The sequence below is a fragment of the Moschus berezovskii genome, chromosome 3 (genome assembly GCF_049115385.1).
Source record: "Moschus berezovskii isolate FMDL1 chromosome 3, NW_MosBer_1.0, whole genome shotgun sequence".
Lineage (NCBI taxonomy): Eukaryota > Metazoa > Chordata > Mammalia > Artiodactyla > Moschidae > Moschus > Moschus berezovskii.
In genome coordinates this window covers 11064567-11077152 of record NC_142462.1, presented here as the reverse complement: position 1 = coordinate 11077152, position 12586 = coordinate 11064567, and the positions used below count along the sequence as shown (strand labels likewise).

The following is a 12586-nucleotide window of genomic DNA, read 5'->3' as shown; positions in this document are numbered from 1 at the left end:
AGCTAACAACTTTACATTTTTCAGAGGAAGAAAACAGAAATACAATAAAGTCTAAGATGCACAAATCCTGTAGCTTTCCATTTGAACTGGGATATCAATGTGGACCTGTAATCTATTTTTCAGTTTAAAAGCCTATGTCCTAGCTTTTTAAACTGAAAAAGAGAATTCCAGAAAAACATCTACTTCTGTTTCACTGACTTATGCTAAAGTCTTTGGTGCGTGGCTCACAACAAACTGGAAAATTCTTCAACAGATGGGAATGCCAGACCACCTGACCTGCCTCCTGAGAAACCTGTATGCAGGTCAAGAAGCAACAGTTAGAACTAGACATGGAATAATGGACTGGTTCCAAACTGGGAAAGGAGGATGTCAAGGCTGTATATTGTCACCCTGCCTTTTTAACTTATATGCACAGTACATCACGCAAATTACCAGGCTGGATGAAGCACAAGCTGGAATTAAGAATGCTGGGAGAAATATCAATAACCTCAGATACACAGATGACACCACCCTTGTGGCAGAAAGTGAAGAGGAACTAAAGAGCCTCTTGATGAAAGTGAAAGAGGAGAGTGAAAAAGTTGGCTTGAAGCTCAACATTCAGAAAACGAAGATCATGGCATCTGGTCCCATCACTTCACGGCAAATAGAGGACAGAAACAAAGGAAACAGAGACAGACTTTATTTTGGAGGCTTCATCACTGCAGATGGTGACTGCAGCCATGAAATTAAAAAACACTTGCTTCTTGGAAGAAAAGCTATGACCAACCTAGACAGCATACTAAAAAGCAGAGACATTACTTTACTGATAAAGGTCTGAGTAGTCAAAGCAAGCCACTCCAGTCCTCTTGCCTAGAAAATCCCATGGATGGAGCAGCCTGGTAGGCTGCAGTCCATGGGGTCGCTAAGGGTCGGATGCGACTGAGCGACTTCACTTTCACACATTGGAGAAGGAAATGGCAACCCACTCCTGTGTTCTTGCCTGGAGAATCCCAGGGACGGGGGAGCCTGGTGGGCTGCCGTCTATGGGGTCACACAGAGTCGGACACGACTGAAGTGACTTAGCAGCAGCAGCTGCAGTCAAAGCTATGGTTTTTCCAGTAGTCATGTATGGCTGTGACAGTTGGACCATAAAGAAGGCTGAGCACTGAAGAATTGAAGCTTTTGAACTGTGTGTTGGAGAAGACTCTTGAGAGTAGCTTGGACTGCAAGGAGATCAAATCAGTCAATCCTAAAGGAAATAAATTCTGAACATTCATTGGAAGGACTGATGCTGAAACTCCAATACTTTGGCCACCTAATGCGAAGAATTGACTCCTTAGAAAAGACCCTGATGCTGGGAAAGATTGAAGGCAGGAGTAGAAGGGGACAACAGAGGGCGAGATGGTTGGATGGCATCATCAATTCAATGGACATGAGTTTGAGCAAGCTCCAGGAGATGGTGAAGGACAGGAAGGCCTGGTGTGCTGCGGTCCATGGGGTTGCAAAGAGTCGGACACGACTGAGTGACTGAACAAGAAAATCAATGTGAACCTGTAATCTTTTTCAGTTTAAAAAGCATAAGTCCTAGCTTTGTCCATGGAAAAGACCTACTGATTTGGTTTCTAGACACCGTTTTCCATTCCAAAGAGTTAGAGCATCTAAGAGAATGTATCACAGCTAGAAAACAAACCTTATTAGTTTTAAGTCAAAAGAACTCAGGAACCAACTTAACAGAGGCACACCCACAAGCCCAAAAGAAAGCATCCAGAAAATCAAGAACATTAAGCGTGGATAAAAATAAGTCAAACACAGAGTATCAAGCTCATCACTAGAGTTAAAATACAAAACACAACACCTTATTTGCGAGCCTTGGAAGATGGTAGGATACCAAATGACGATCCTGGAAACTGACACTGCTCTGTGATGATCTAGAGGGGTGGGATGGGGATGGGAGGAAATCCAAGAGGGTAGGGATATATGTATACAAATAGCTTATTCACATCGTTGTACAGCAGAAACTAACACAGTACCCTAAAGCAATTATATACCCCCCAAAAGAAAAAAAGAAATTGACAAATAAAAGGAGAAAATCAAGCACTGAGGGCTTCCCTGGTGGTCCAGTGGTTGAAGGTCCGCCTTGTGGTCCCTGGTCTGGGAAGACCCCACATGCTGCAGAGCAACCAAGCCCTTGTGCCACAACTGTTGAGCCTGTGCGCCAGAGCCGCAACTACTGAGCCATGTGCCCTAGAGCCTGTGCTCCAAGAAGAGAAGTTGCCGCGATGAGGAACCTGCGTAACACAACTGGAGGAGAGCCCCGGCTCGCCATTAGAGAAAGTCCAGCCTAGCAGCAAAGAACCACACACACAGCCAAAACAAATAAACAGACATCTTTAAAAAATCAAGCACTCAGTTACCTCTCCCAGAAATACAAATATGTGACAGCGGAAAGGGTTTCAAGGAAGGGACAATGAAGGAAAAACAGAATTAGAAAACAAAGATTTTGTAACCTCTAATACAACAATGACCCTGGGGGCTGGAAGCTGGGCGGGGGTGGGGGGGGTTGGGAGCCGGGCTGACAGTACAGACCCCTGCCCAGCCCAGGATCGGGAAGCAGGACAACTGGGGCAAGCAATGCAGACACACAGTGACCGCAACTCTGTCCCAGAAGGAGCCTCTGCCCACACTCCACAGGAAGCCAGGGAGACAGAGCAACAGTCAAAGAAACCACAAGCGCACAATTAGTCAATGACCTCCTTCTTCAACAATGGGAAGACGTGGAAAAAATAAAAGGAGGAAAGAAAATGCAGTGGTGGGAGACCTATTCTATTTAGGGAGACTTAGACACAGCAACTAGATGCCATGGGCGGCTCCCCATCTAGACCAAGTACGTTAAAGGACTTTGTGCATGAACACGACAGCACTGCTCAGGACACTAAGAAACTCCTGTTTATCTTAAGTGCAATGATGAGACGGTGGCTGTGTCGAAAGACACAGAGACACTCACTGCAACAGCTACTGGAACAAATTCTGAGTGTCTGGGATTTCCTTTAAAAGACTCCAGAAGAAGGAAGAAGAGGAAGAAAAGTCGGAAAAGTTGTTAGAAGAAGGAAAAAAAAATAATAAAAATGTAGGAAGGGGAAGAGACGAGCTCAGGTGAGCAAGTTCTGAAGCTGTGCAAGAGGCGGGCGTGGTCTGTCACACTCTCCTCTCTCAGGTGAATTCTCAGATGTCCATAATAAAACTTTTTAAAGATGAAGGATTTAAACAACAAAGGAGTGTTCTGAGTGGAGCAGCTTCTAAGAATCAGTTTTTTGAGTAGACCCAGTGAGAAGCAGCTCTGACAAGGCTGGACCAAGGCATCCAACCAGCTCCTCAGGGCCTCTTTTTTGGGGCGTGAAGACAACTCTGGCTGAGCTCCGCAGGGACTGCTCCCCCAGGCCCTCACACAGCTGTAGCCTCACTCTAGGCAGATCCCTCGCATTCCCATGATGCTGAGCCTGGCCACGTGGCTGGCCTCGTCCAAGCAGGCATCAGCTTGAGAAGAGCTTGTGCACTGGTGTTTGACCTCTTACCCCCAGGGTCCCCATGATGGCCGCCAAGTGCATGGACCCAGGCGAGCATGCCAGAGGCCTGCACCCAGCTGCCTCATCACCCATCACAGCAACACTGGCCACTGGATGCCTAAGTACAGCCATCCTGGCCCCAGTTCTTCAGGCCCCAGTGCGACTAGCCAGCCGACCTGCCCCAACTGTGAACAGTGATACAGCTTCGCTGCTTTGAGCCACTGAGGTTTGGGGTGGTTGGGGCAAAAGTCAAAAATATAAGGCATAAAGGTGTAGGTAAAAAGCCAATTTTCCATTTGCCTGCTACCCTATTAATTAAGAATGTGTTCTTTGGCTGTTCCAATTGCATCATGGGGTCTGGACAAATGGACTGCCATTCTGTCCACTACCGAGCCGCGCAAACCCTGCACCAGGCTCACACTCCTGAGCACGCTGCTCCAATTTAAAACGAGGCTGATGCACCACCCTCGCCCCCTCTGCACACACACACGCGGCAGGATGCTCTCAGGAGCCAAGCCCAGCAGACTCCCACCCGGGCCGCGTCCCTTACCCATCCACGAGCCCTTGCTGTTTAATGATCCGGTGCGACTCCTCCCTGGAGATCCTGCCGTGAAACCAGTGCTGCGTCCTGTGAATCACTGCGGGGACCAGAGAAGGAGGGTAGGCCGGGCTCCGTGCACGGCAGCTGCCTTGCTAAGCGCGCTCAGGGCCACGTGCAGCCCCGACTCCTGAGGGCCCAGCTTTCGTGCACTGCACTCCAGGCCCGCCGGGAGGCTCGCGGAGGGCTGGGAGCGCTTTTATGTTATTTATGTACAACAATATGAAGCCAGCATGCCTTGTTTACCTGTACTGAGGGCGGAAGGGTGGAGGGGGCTTTGGCTACCTAGGATATTCATCCGCGTGCTTCGTTTCTGCAAAAGAAATTGCCGCGTCAGCGCCAAGTTAGCCACGAACACGATCCCCGCGCCACCTGGGACACACCGGGGCAGGAAGCTGGCCGGGTGAAAGGCCCTTGATGGCGGGATGACAGCCGCCTCAGTCCCATGTGGTCACAAGGGCACCTCCCATGTGACCAGGCAGCTGTTAAAAGCAAAACCAGAAGCGTCCCACCCCGGCATATTGCTAACGATCCCAGTACTGAAGCCGGGGTTTGTCTGTCACACAGAAGACACGCAGTGCAGTTCTCGATACATCTTAGGAGAAAACCATGAGCTTCCACAGGGAACTCAGGTCTGTAGCTTTGGGGACATTCTCCTTTTCCGAACACTGTGAAGCTGAAGGATGGGGAGGCTTTCTGAGCCAGAGTTGCCTTGAAAGCTCAGAAAAGTTTGGAAGTTGGGTGAAATTCTTCCATCTGGAGATTAGGAACTTGAGTCTCAAGAGTAAAGAGACTGTCCAAGGCTGGGAAGTTGGTTGGCGGTTGAGCCACGATGGGAACGCCTAGCCCAGCGCCCTCCCCAGAGGCCCTGATGGGGCCTTGGGGCTCTGCTCCTGCCCCTCCTTTCATGGGAGCCCAGGGACGGACGGTGGGGGTCCGGGTGCCGGGGGCATGGAGGAGCCCAGGCAAGCCACAGCATCCTGCAGGTGAGAACTCACAGCCACCCGCCCTCCCTCCCACCGCACCCCTGCCGCCAGCACAGAGCCATTTCTCTGGGGCAGACCAGGGGTGGGACCGGGCCACAGTCTTACCCTCCAGGCGTGGCCTTCTTCCAGGGCTGCGCTCTGGGCCTCAGCTGGATTCTCGATTACTCTTCCCGTTTGCCCAGAGAAATCCATTGCCACAAGGGAGTTCTCAGAGACGCTGCGCTGCAAAGGAGAGGCCGTGGATTCTTAAGATGCAGGGAAGCAAGCGGAGCGGTGGGTGGGAAGCGCGGTGTGGGAGAGCTGTGCAAACCCAGGGAGGGGCTGCCAAGGATCGGACAGAACACTCAGTGTCTGAAGGGCCCTTGGATGAAAACTGGCTTTGGTTCTTCTCAAGAGGAAAGAAACCTTCCAGTTCTCTCAAGATATTCGGAAGCTGCTGGTGAGGCCACTGGTGTCCGCCCATGTGGTTGTCCACAGGGTCTCTAATGTGAATTAAGACTCATCAAAGGAGGGCAGAGTTCTTGAGGACCTAGCCTGCTGTGGTCCCCCTTTGCCTGGCAAAGTAATAAACTCATTCTTTCTTTCTCCTCCATTACAAAAAAACCCACAAAAACTCATCCAAGAAATGGTAACATCAAAGGTGAGCAGCCCTCACCAGCAGCCGAATCCCTCCTCAGGCGAGTGAGCTCACAGAGACACGGGCACCCCTTCTGTGGGCACTCTGGCACCTCTGAGGCACGGGCACCGAGAGGCTGTCAGCTCGCTATCAACTGGGGGCTTCTGCAGAGACTGACACCTGCGGTGGGTGAGGATCTTTATTTTGGCTGGCCAAAAAATTAATTCTGTTGTTTCACTAACACTTTTCAGGTTATCACATTCAATAGTTACCCTGTAAAGTTTCCTCCACCATCATAAGTTTCATTTTCACTTTCCATATCAGAATCAATCACTAAGGTTTTCTGTCTTTTTGTTGGTCTGATATTCACATTGTCTGAATCAGAACTGTATTCTGAAGAACTATCATCTTCTGAGACACTAACATATATGTCACTCGGACACTCAGAGAAAATACCTGCATAAAATTCACCGAAAAATTTTTCACTCAAAATTTCTTGATGTGTCATTTTTGAAAATTTCACATTTATAATATACACAGGGTGCAACAAAACCCTAATGGAGCAAAACATGAGTGATAACAATAATCATAAACTGTATAATGAACCTTTGATCAATTTTAAGATCTAACAGCTTTGCACAGTGATACTAATTCTATCACTTTCTAAAAATATATTGACACTCCTGGCCAATACACATTTGGATAACAAAAGATGTGTTAATACATCGCCCAGTCAATAATGTGTTAAGATCATATTTGGGGAGGATGAAGTGTTCCTGCACCTCTGGGACAGTCAATACTGTGTTAAGGTCATATTTGGGGAGGATGAAGTGTTTCTGCACCTCTGGGACGTAAAGTCCACCCTGAGATCACAGGAAGACTCACTAGGATCTCCATTTTCACAAGGACTCAAGCATCATGGTCAACAGCACCATGGACCCCACAGCTGGAATGGACAGAAGTGAAGGTGGTGAAGGCAGCTTCTCAGTAGACGTGGGCGCTGCTGTCAACATTTCCGAACACTAGAACAGAGCTCTCAGTGGGAGCCATTCACCAAAGAAACGCTGCAGGGAGATGTGGGAAAGGGGAGAGGGTGGAGAGGGATCTGCTCCCAGCAGTCACACTGCTGAGACGACAAAGCCCATCTTCTGAGAAACGCACTCTGGTGAGATATTCTGGCTCCTCTAGGCAGCCTCATCTGAAAAAAGATGCCCACAACCCATGCTGATGCAGCAGCTAGAGAGGAATGTGGCTTCAGAGGTGCAGCTTGACTTACCACTGGAGTCGAGAAGGAGGACAGCATGGCCTTCCTCTGCTGTGGGATTCTATAGTTCTGGTAAAGGAGCATTCCATACTGAAGAGGTAAGGAGGGCCAGAGTCAGTCACCAGGGCATCCAGAGCCCCCAAAGCTCCACACAGGGCAAACCCTTGGCACTCAAGACCCACCCTCATATAGAACAATGGGTGACACTTGGGTGAACTTAAGAATAAACACCGAACAGAGCCCTGTCTCTGGGGCCTGCCACCACCAACACTCACGGTCAGTCACCACTATCTGTCTGGGAGTGCTGGGTGGGCAGGGAGTGGTCAAAGAAGTAACAAGATAATAATGACTAGCAGGAACAATTATCCTTACTGGATGTTGCTATGGGCAAAGCTCTGAGTGCTTTATGCTGCTCTTTTATTTAATCCTCTCCATTTTATGAAATATGTACTTTATCCTCATTTCACAAACAACAAAACACAAACGAGGGAAGCAAGTTGCTCAAGGTCACGGTAAAGTAAGGATTCAGGCTCTGAATGCACAATCCTGCTTCCAAACCAGTGTTCTTCCTAAGCACCAGCCTCCCTGCCCAAACAGCTCGGCAGTTTGGGCTTTATTTCCTCGGTCAATAAGCACTGAGCATCCCGCAAAGCCTCCTACACTCCTGACGTCTCAACCTGCACTCCTCAGTTACACCTTCAAACCACCAGAAGAGAAAACAGGACTGGAGCCAGGAACCAAGTGGCCGCATCTTCCTCCTCACTGTTCTGCAGGGACGCGAGTTCATTTCCAGCTCAAGGACCTGCAGTCTGTATTCACTTCTAAAGCTAACGCATTTGGAACGTGATGAAAAGGTCTACCATAGATACAGTCGCACCCACTGAGACAGGAAGAGAGAACAGGTCAAAACAAATGTTTGAGATGTAGTTCAGTCACTAAGTCATGTCCAACTTAGAGACTCGCAGGCTCCCGTCCTCCACTATCTCCTGGAGTTCATGCAAACTCATGTCCACTGAGTTGGTGATGCTATATAACCACTGCATCTTCTGCCACTCCCTTCTCTTTTTGCCCTCAATCTTTCCCAGCATCAGGGTCTTTTCTAATGAGTTGATTCTTTGCATCAGGTGGCCAAAGAATTGAAGCTTCAGCACCAGTCCTTCCAATGAATATTCAGGGTTGATTTCTTTTAGGATTACCTTGTTTGATCTCCTTGGATCACAGTCCTGTTGTGGAGAAGGGACCTGTGTAACTCAGGGAAGCTAAGAACCACGCTGTGCAGGGCTACCCAAGATAGATGGATCATAATGAAGAGTTCTGACAAAAGGTGGTCCACAGAGGAAGGAATGGCAAACCACATCAGTATTCTTGTCTCAAGAACTCCATGAATATTACAAAAAGGCAGTATATTTGTGATAATGGCTAAGAATTTTCCAAACAAATAAAAATACACCAAGCTACAGAATCTAGGTGTGGGATAAGAGCAAAACAAAAGGAACAAATAAAACCACCCAGGAACATCATGCAAAACAGAAATAGAGAAAATGTAAAAGTAACCAGAGAAAGACTTGCTATTTTCAAAGAAGCAATGAGAAGAAGGACAGCTAACTTTTTAACCTGCATGATGAGAGTTAGAAGACAACGGGATGGGAGAAGCACAGGATAAGATAACCCCTAGTCTAGGACTTGATCAACTGTGAAAAGTTCCTGCAATAATGAGAACAAAGTCAAAATAAACCAAATAAACATGGAGAGATTATGTTGCCAGCAGGCCCATATTCAAATGGCTGCTGAGTGAAGTTCTGGTCCCAGAGAGAATAATGTGGATTCAGGAAACGAAATGCAATCTCTACGGCCACATCTGACTAGTATCCGAAAGGACAGCATGGGCCCTGATGGGTGAAGGTGACCAAAACCTCAGCGTAGTGTTATTCCTGGTTCTGTTACAGTTTACACAGCATAGAGCTTGAATATTTCTCAAAGCTTAAAGGAACTCATTTTTTAAAAAAATGGGAGTTCAATTTCTCCCTCTGTGTTTTCCAGTTAATTGTAAGGTTTTTCTGTTTTGCAAAGAATGTCCATTTCATCTTGATTAAAAAGTACAACGTAGGTAGAAATGCAAAGTCTGTCTTCACTGTTCCCATTTTTAAAATGACTGGGTTTTACATTCCTTCCTTCCTTTCTACCGTCCATGTACTTTAATCCCCGTTTCCATCTATTCACGTAGAAAAGACATCTGTGTTTATAGTTCACACAGGTATGAACTGGGGGCTGCTCACGTACCATGCAGTGCAGTAGGTGGGCAAGAGGCAGGAAGGGATGGGGCAGGCAGGCTTTCAAACTGCTTCAGGGTGGAAATGCGCTCAGAGATGCTATGAATGGTGGCTTGTCTAAACAAAAACCGCAACTGCACCTCTGGCCTGTCTGCTGAGAGTTTCTGGCTCTGTTTTTGAGTCAAGAAAGGGGCTGGCTCTTCTCGGAGAGACCAGGAGAGCAGTCTGGACCCTCGACTGTGAGTGGGATGGACGTGTATCATTTCTGTGGATGGGAGACCCCTGGCTCTGCCTCCCTTCCCTGGCAGGGGTCAGGATGGGGCTGCGCCACCTGCCGTGTCCAAGCAGGATTGATCTTTGCTCTTATAGCTGCTGAGATTAGTGAGATTTGCCACTTAGCAATAACCTGATATGCCATGTAATCCATTCAGTCTTTTTATCTATTCCACATATTGAGGAATTATGCAAGATTTTGCCTAAGGAGGGGAAATGGGCTCCGATACATAAAAATAAAATTGGGAACCACTAGACTTGAGAGATCTTCTTGCAGCAAAGAAGGTACATCAGGGACTTTCATTATTTTAGGTTTCATGAAGTAATCAGATTTTTTGGGGAAAAAAATCTGTGACTGTCTTGAGCCCTGGCAACTAATTTTCCAAGTAAAACACACACACACCAAAAATTAACTGCTGATCTACCACCACAGATCAGCAGATCAATAGTAGATCAATCAGAGTTTTATAAAGTTTAAATTAGTTACGTTTACACACTCTCAGATTAAAGAATAAAGCCATTACCGTGAACACAGCTATTAATATTAACAGCTTCATGGAAAGCTGACCACACTGTCCCCATTTGCTTTGTTTTGCTGTGCCCCAGAGAAGTTGTTGTTGTTTAGTCACTAAGTTGTGTCCAATTCTGAGACCCCATGAACTATAGCCCACCAGGTTCCTCTCTCCATGGGGTTCTCCAGGCAAGAATGCTGGAGGAGGTTGTCATTTTCTGTTCCAGGGGGTATTCCCAGACAAGGGATCAAACCTGTCTCTGCATTGGCAGGTAGATTCTTTACCACTGAGCCACCAGGGAAGCCTGGCCCTAGAGATGTTTCCCCAGATTCTCAGTGGTCAGAGGACTGGCTCTTGGGGACCACAGGTCTGAACTCTGGGATCCAAAGAGTCAGTGAGCTTGGCTGTGTGTTGGCAGGTGGCACTACCAGATGGAGGCTGGAACACACCTGAGCCATTCTCTAAGTCCCACCTGGGCTTCCTAAGAAAGTCCCCCAAGGGACATGGAGTCGTGGCCAACCACACTCCCAGCACTCTCTCCTCACCGTACTGTGAGGGCTGAATTTTCCCCTGGGTTCTCATGATGATCAAATGGGGTAACATGGAGCTCCAAGCTTCATGGTGCGTGGCATATGGTGAGCTTGCAGCAAACCACCGGTGCTATCACCAGAGTTGGGATGCTTTGCCTCTGCCCGACACAACTGCTCAGCTCCTGCACTCGTGCTGCTTCCAGCTGCTGTGAGCACCCTCCGCTCCAGATGCCTGTGCCGGGTAGGAGGCTCCTTGGTTGCCTCTGTGCCCAGCATCCACTTTAACTGCCTTTTCCCTGTCAAGTAATTCATCACAGAATTCTGTGGCGTTTTTTGTTTTGTTGTTGTTGCTTTAAAGCTTCTTTATGAGCTCCAGACTTAAAAAAAAAAGATGATATGTGCATTTCTTAGCCCTGTTTGGGTGGCTGGCAGGATCTTAGTCCTCCACTAGGAACTGAATCTGGGCCCTCGCAGTGAAAGCACTGAATCCTAATCACTGGACCATCAGGGAATTCTCTACAGTAGGGGTCCCCCAACCCCTGGGCCACAAACATGCTGGTTCATGATCTGTTAGGATGTGGGCTGCACAGCAGCAGGTGAGCAGCAGACGAGTGAGCAAAGCTTCATCTGTACTTACAGCCGTTCCCCATCACTTGCATTACTGCTTGAGCTCAGGAAAACAAGCTCAGGGCTCCCACTGATTCTTCATCTGTACTTACAGCCGTTCCCCATCACTTGCATTACTGCTTGAGCTCAGGAAAACAAGCTCAGGGCTCCCACTGATTCTGTACTTACAGCCATTCCCCATCACTTGCATTACTGCTTGAGCTCAGGAAAACAAGCTCAGGGCTCCCACTGATTCCCACTGCACAGTTGTAGAATGAGTTCATCATGTATTATAATGTAATAATAATGGAAGTAAAGTACACAATAAATGCAATGTGCTTGAATCATCTGGAAACCACCCCACCCCGCCTCAGTCCATGGAAAAATTATCTTCCAGAAAACTGGTCCCTGGTGTCAAAAAGGGTGGGGGACCACTGCCCTCCAGAATCTTGTGTTGATGAAGCAAGATCTCCCTCCTGGGGAAGAATTGCAGTATCAGCTTAAGAAGCTTCTAGGAGGTGCAGGGTCACAGGAAGGATATGGCAGGTAACTAACAGTTTTCACAGTCCCTGCACAGCCCCCGGAGTCTCTGTGAAATCACCGAGAAAACACTGTAGCAGGAAGCTGGAGGCACAAAAGCAGATACTGCCGGTTTCCTCCCCGGTGGCTTGAGCCATGCATGCATCTGTACACACACACACACACACTTTAAAGGAGGTGGGGCTGGGTTGGTACTCAGGAGAAACAGGAAGGTCCTAAGTTAACTCAGAAGAAGGCTTTCCTCTCAAAAACACCCTGGGATTTTTATACCACCCAAATTGTTGTTGCAACATCACCCAAAGCCAGACACAGGTATTTGGGTCAGTTTCCACTTTCATTCAATGCACATTTCCGAGCATCTCTTATGCTCTGAGCACTAGGTCATCCCAGCTCTGAGGATCTGGGGGGAGCCAGGCAGGATGGCGCCTGGACATTAGAGCAGATGCAAGGAAAAGCGAAGGGAGCCTCGAGCCTCTCCAGGTCAGGTCCCTGCGGCCTGAGGACTGGTTGCCCTGTAAAGAAGACAAGACTGACCACTCACGGAACCACTGCTCACAGTCCAAGAAGCTGGTGGCGCAGCAGGGCCAGGGAGCAGGAGGCGTCTGAGAAGGTCCCCCAGCACTTGAAGGGCGCCAGTCTCTGGAGCACAACACACCCTGTCCTCGAGGCAACATGGGGGTGCAGGGTGAGGTCATCAAGGAGGACCCTGTCTTCCAGTTATGCTTCTCCCCACTGAGCAAGATGAGTGGAGCTGGGGGCAGGCAGGGAGGAGACCTGGGCGTCTGTAACGGATCCCTCACACCAGGGCTGATGCCGTCGGCTCTGCAGAGGCAGGAGCCCCAGGGCATG

General features: G+C 48.5%; 1 protein-coding gene across 10 annotated transcripts in view; it reads right to left on the bottom strand.

Annotated features, from left to right (window-relative positions):
- The window catches only part of GRB10 (growth factor receptor bound protein 10), a 233143-nt gene that overhangs the window by 10561 nt on the left and 209996 nt on the right, over window positions 1–12586 (bottom strand). For 9 of the 10 annotated variants that reach the window (XM_055420352.2, XM_055420356.2, XM_055420354.2 and 6 more), the window contains 4 exons: window positions 7019–7096; window positions 5232–5348; window positions 4387–4453; window positions 4093–4180 (listed from right to left, as the gene is read on the bottom strand). In XM_055420352.2, coding sequence (XP_055276327.2) covers window positions 4093–4180; window positions 4387–4453; window positions 5232–5348; window positions 7019–7096 — 350 coding nt within the window. The remainder of the gene's footprint in view (window positions 1–4092; window positions 4181–4386; window positions 4454–5231; window positions 5349–7018; window positions 7097–12586) is intronic. The other variant, XM_088833021.1, reaches the window with a different exon arrangement.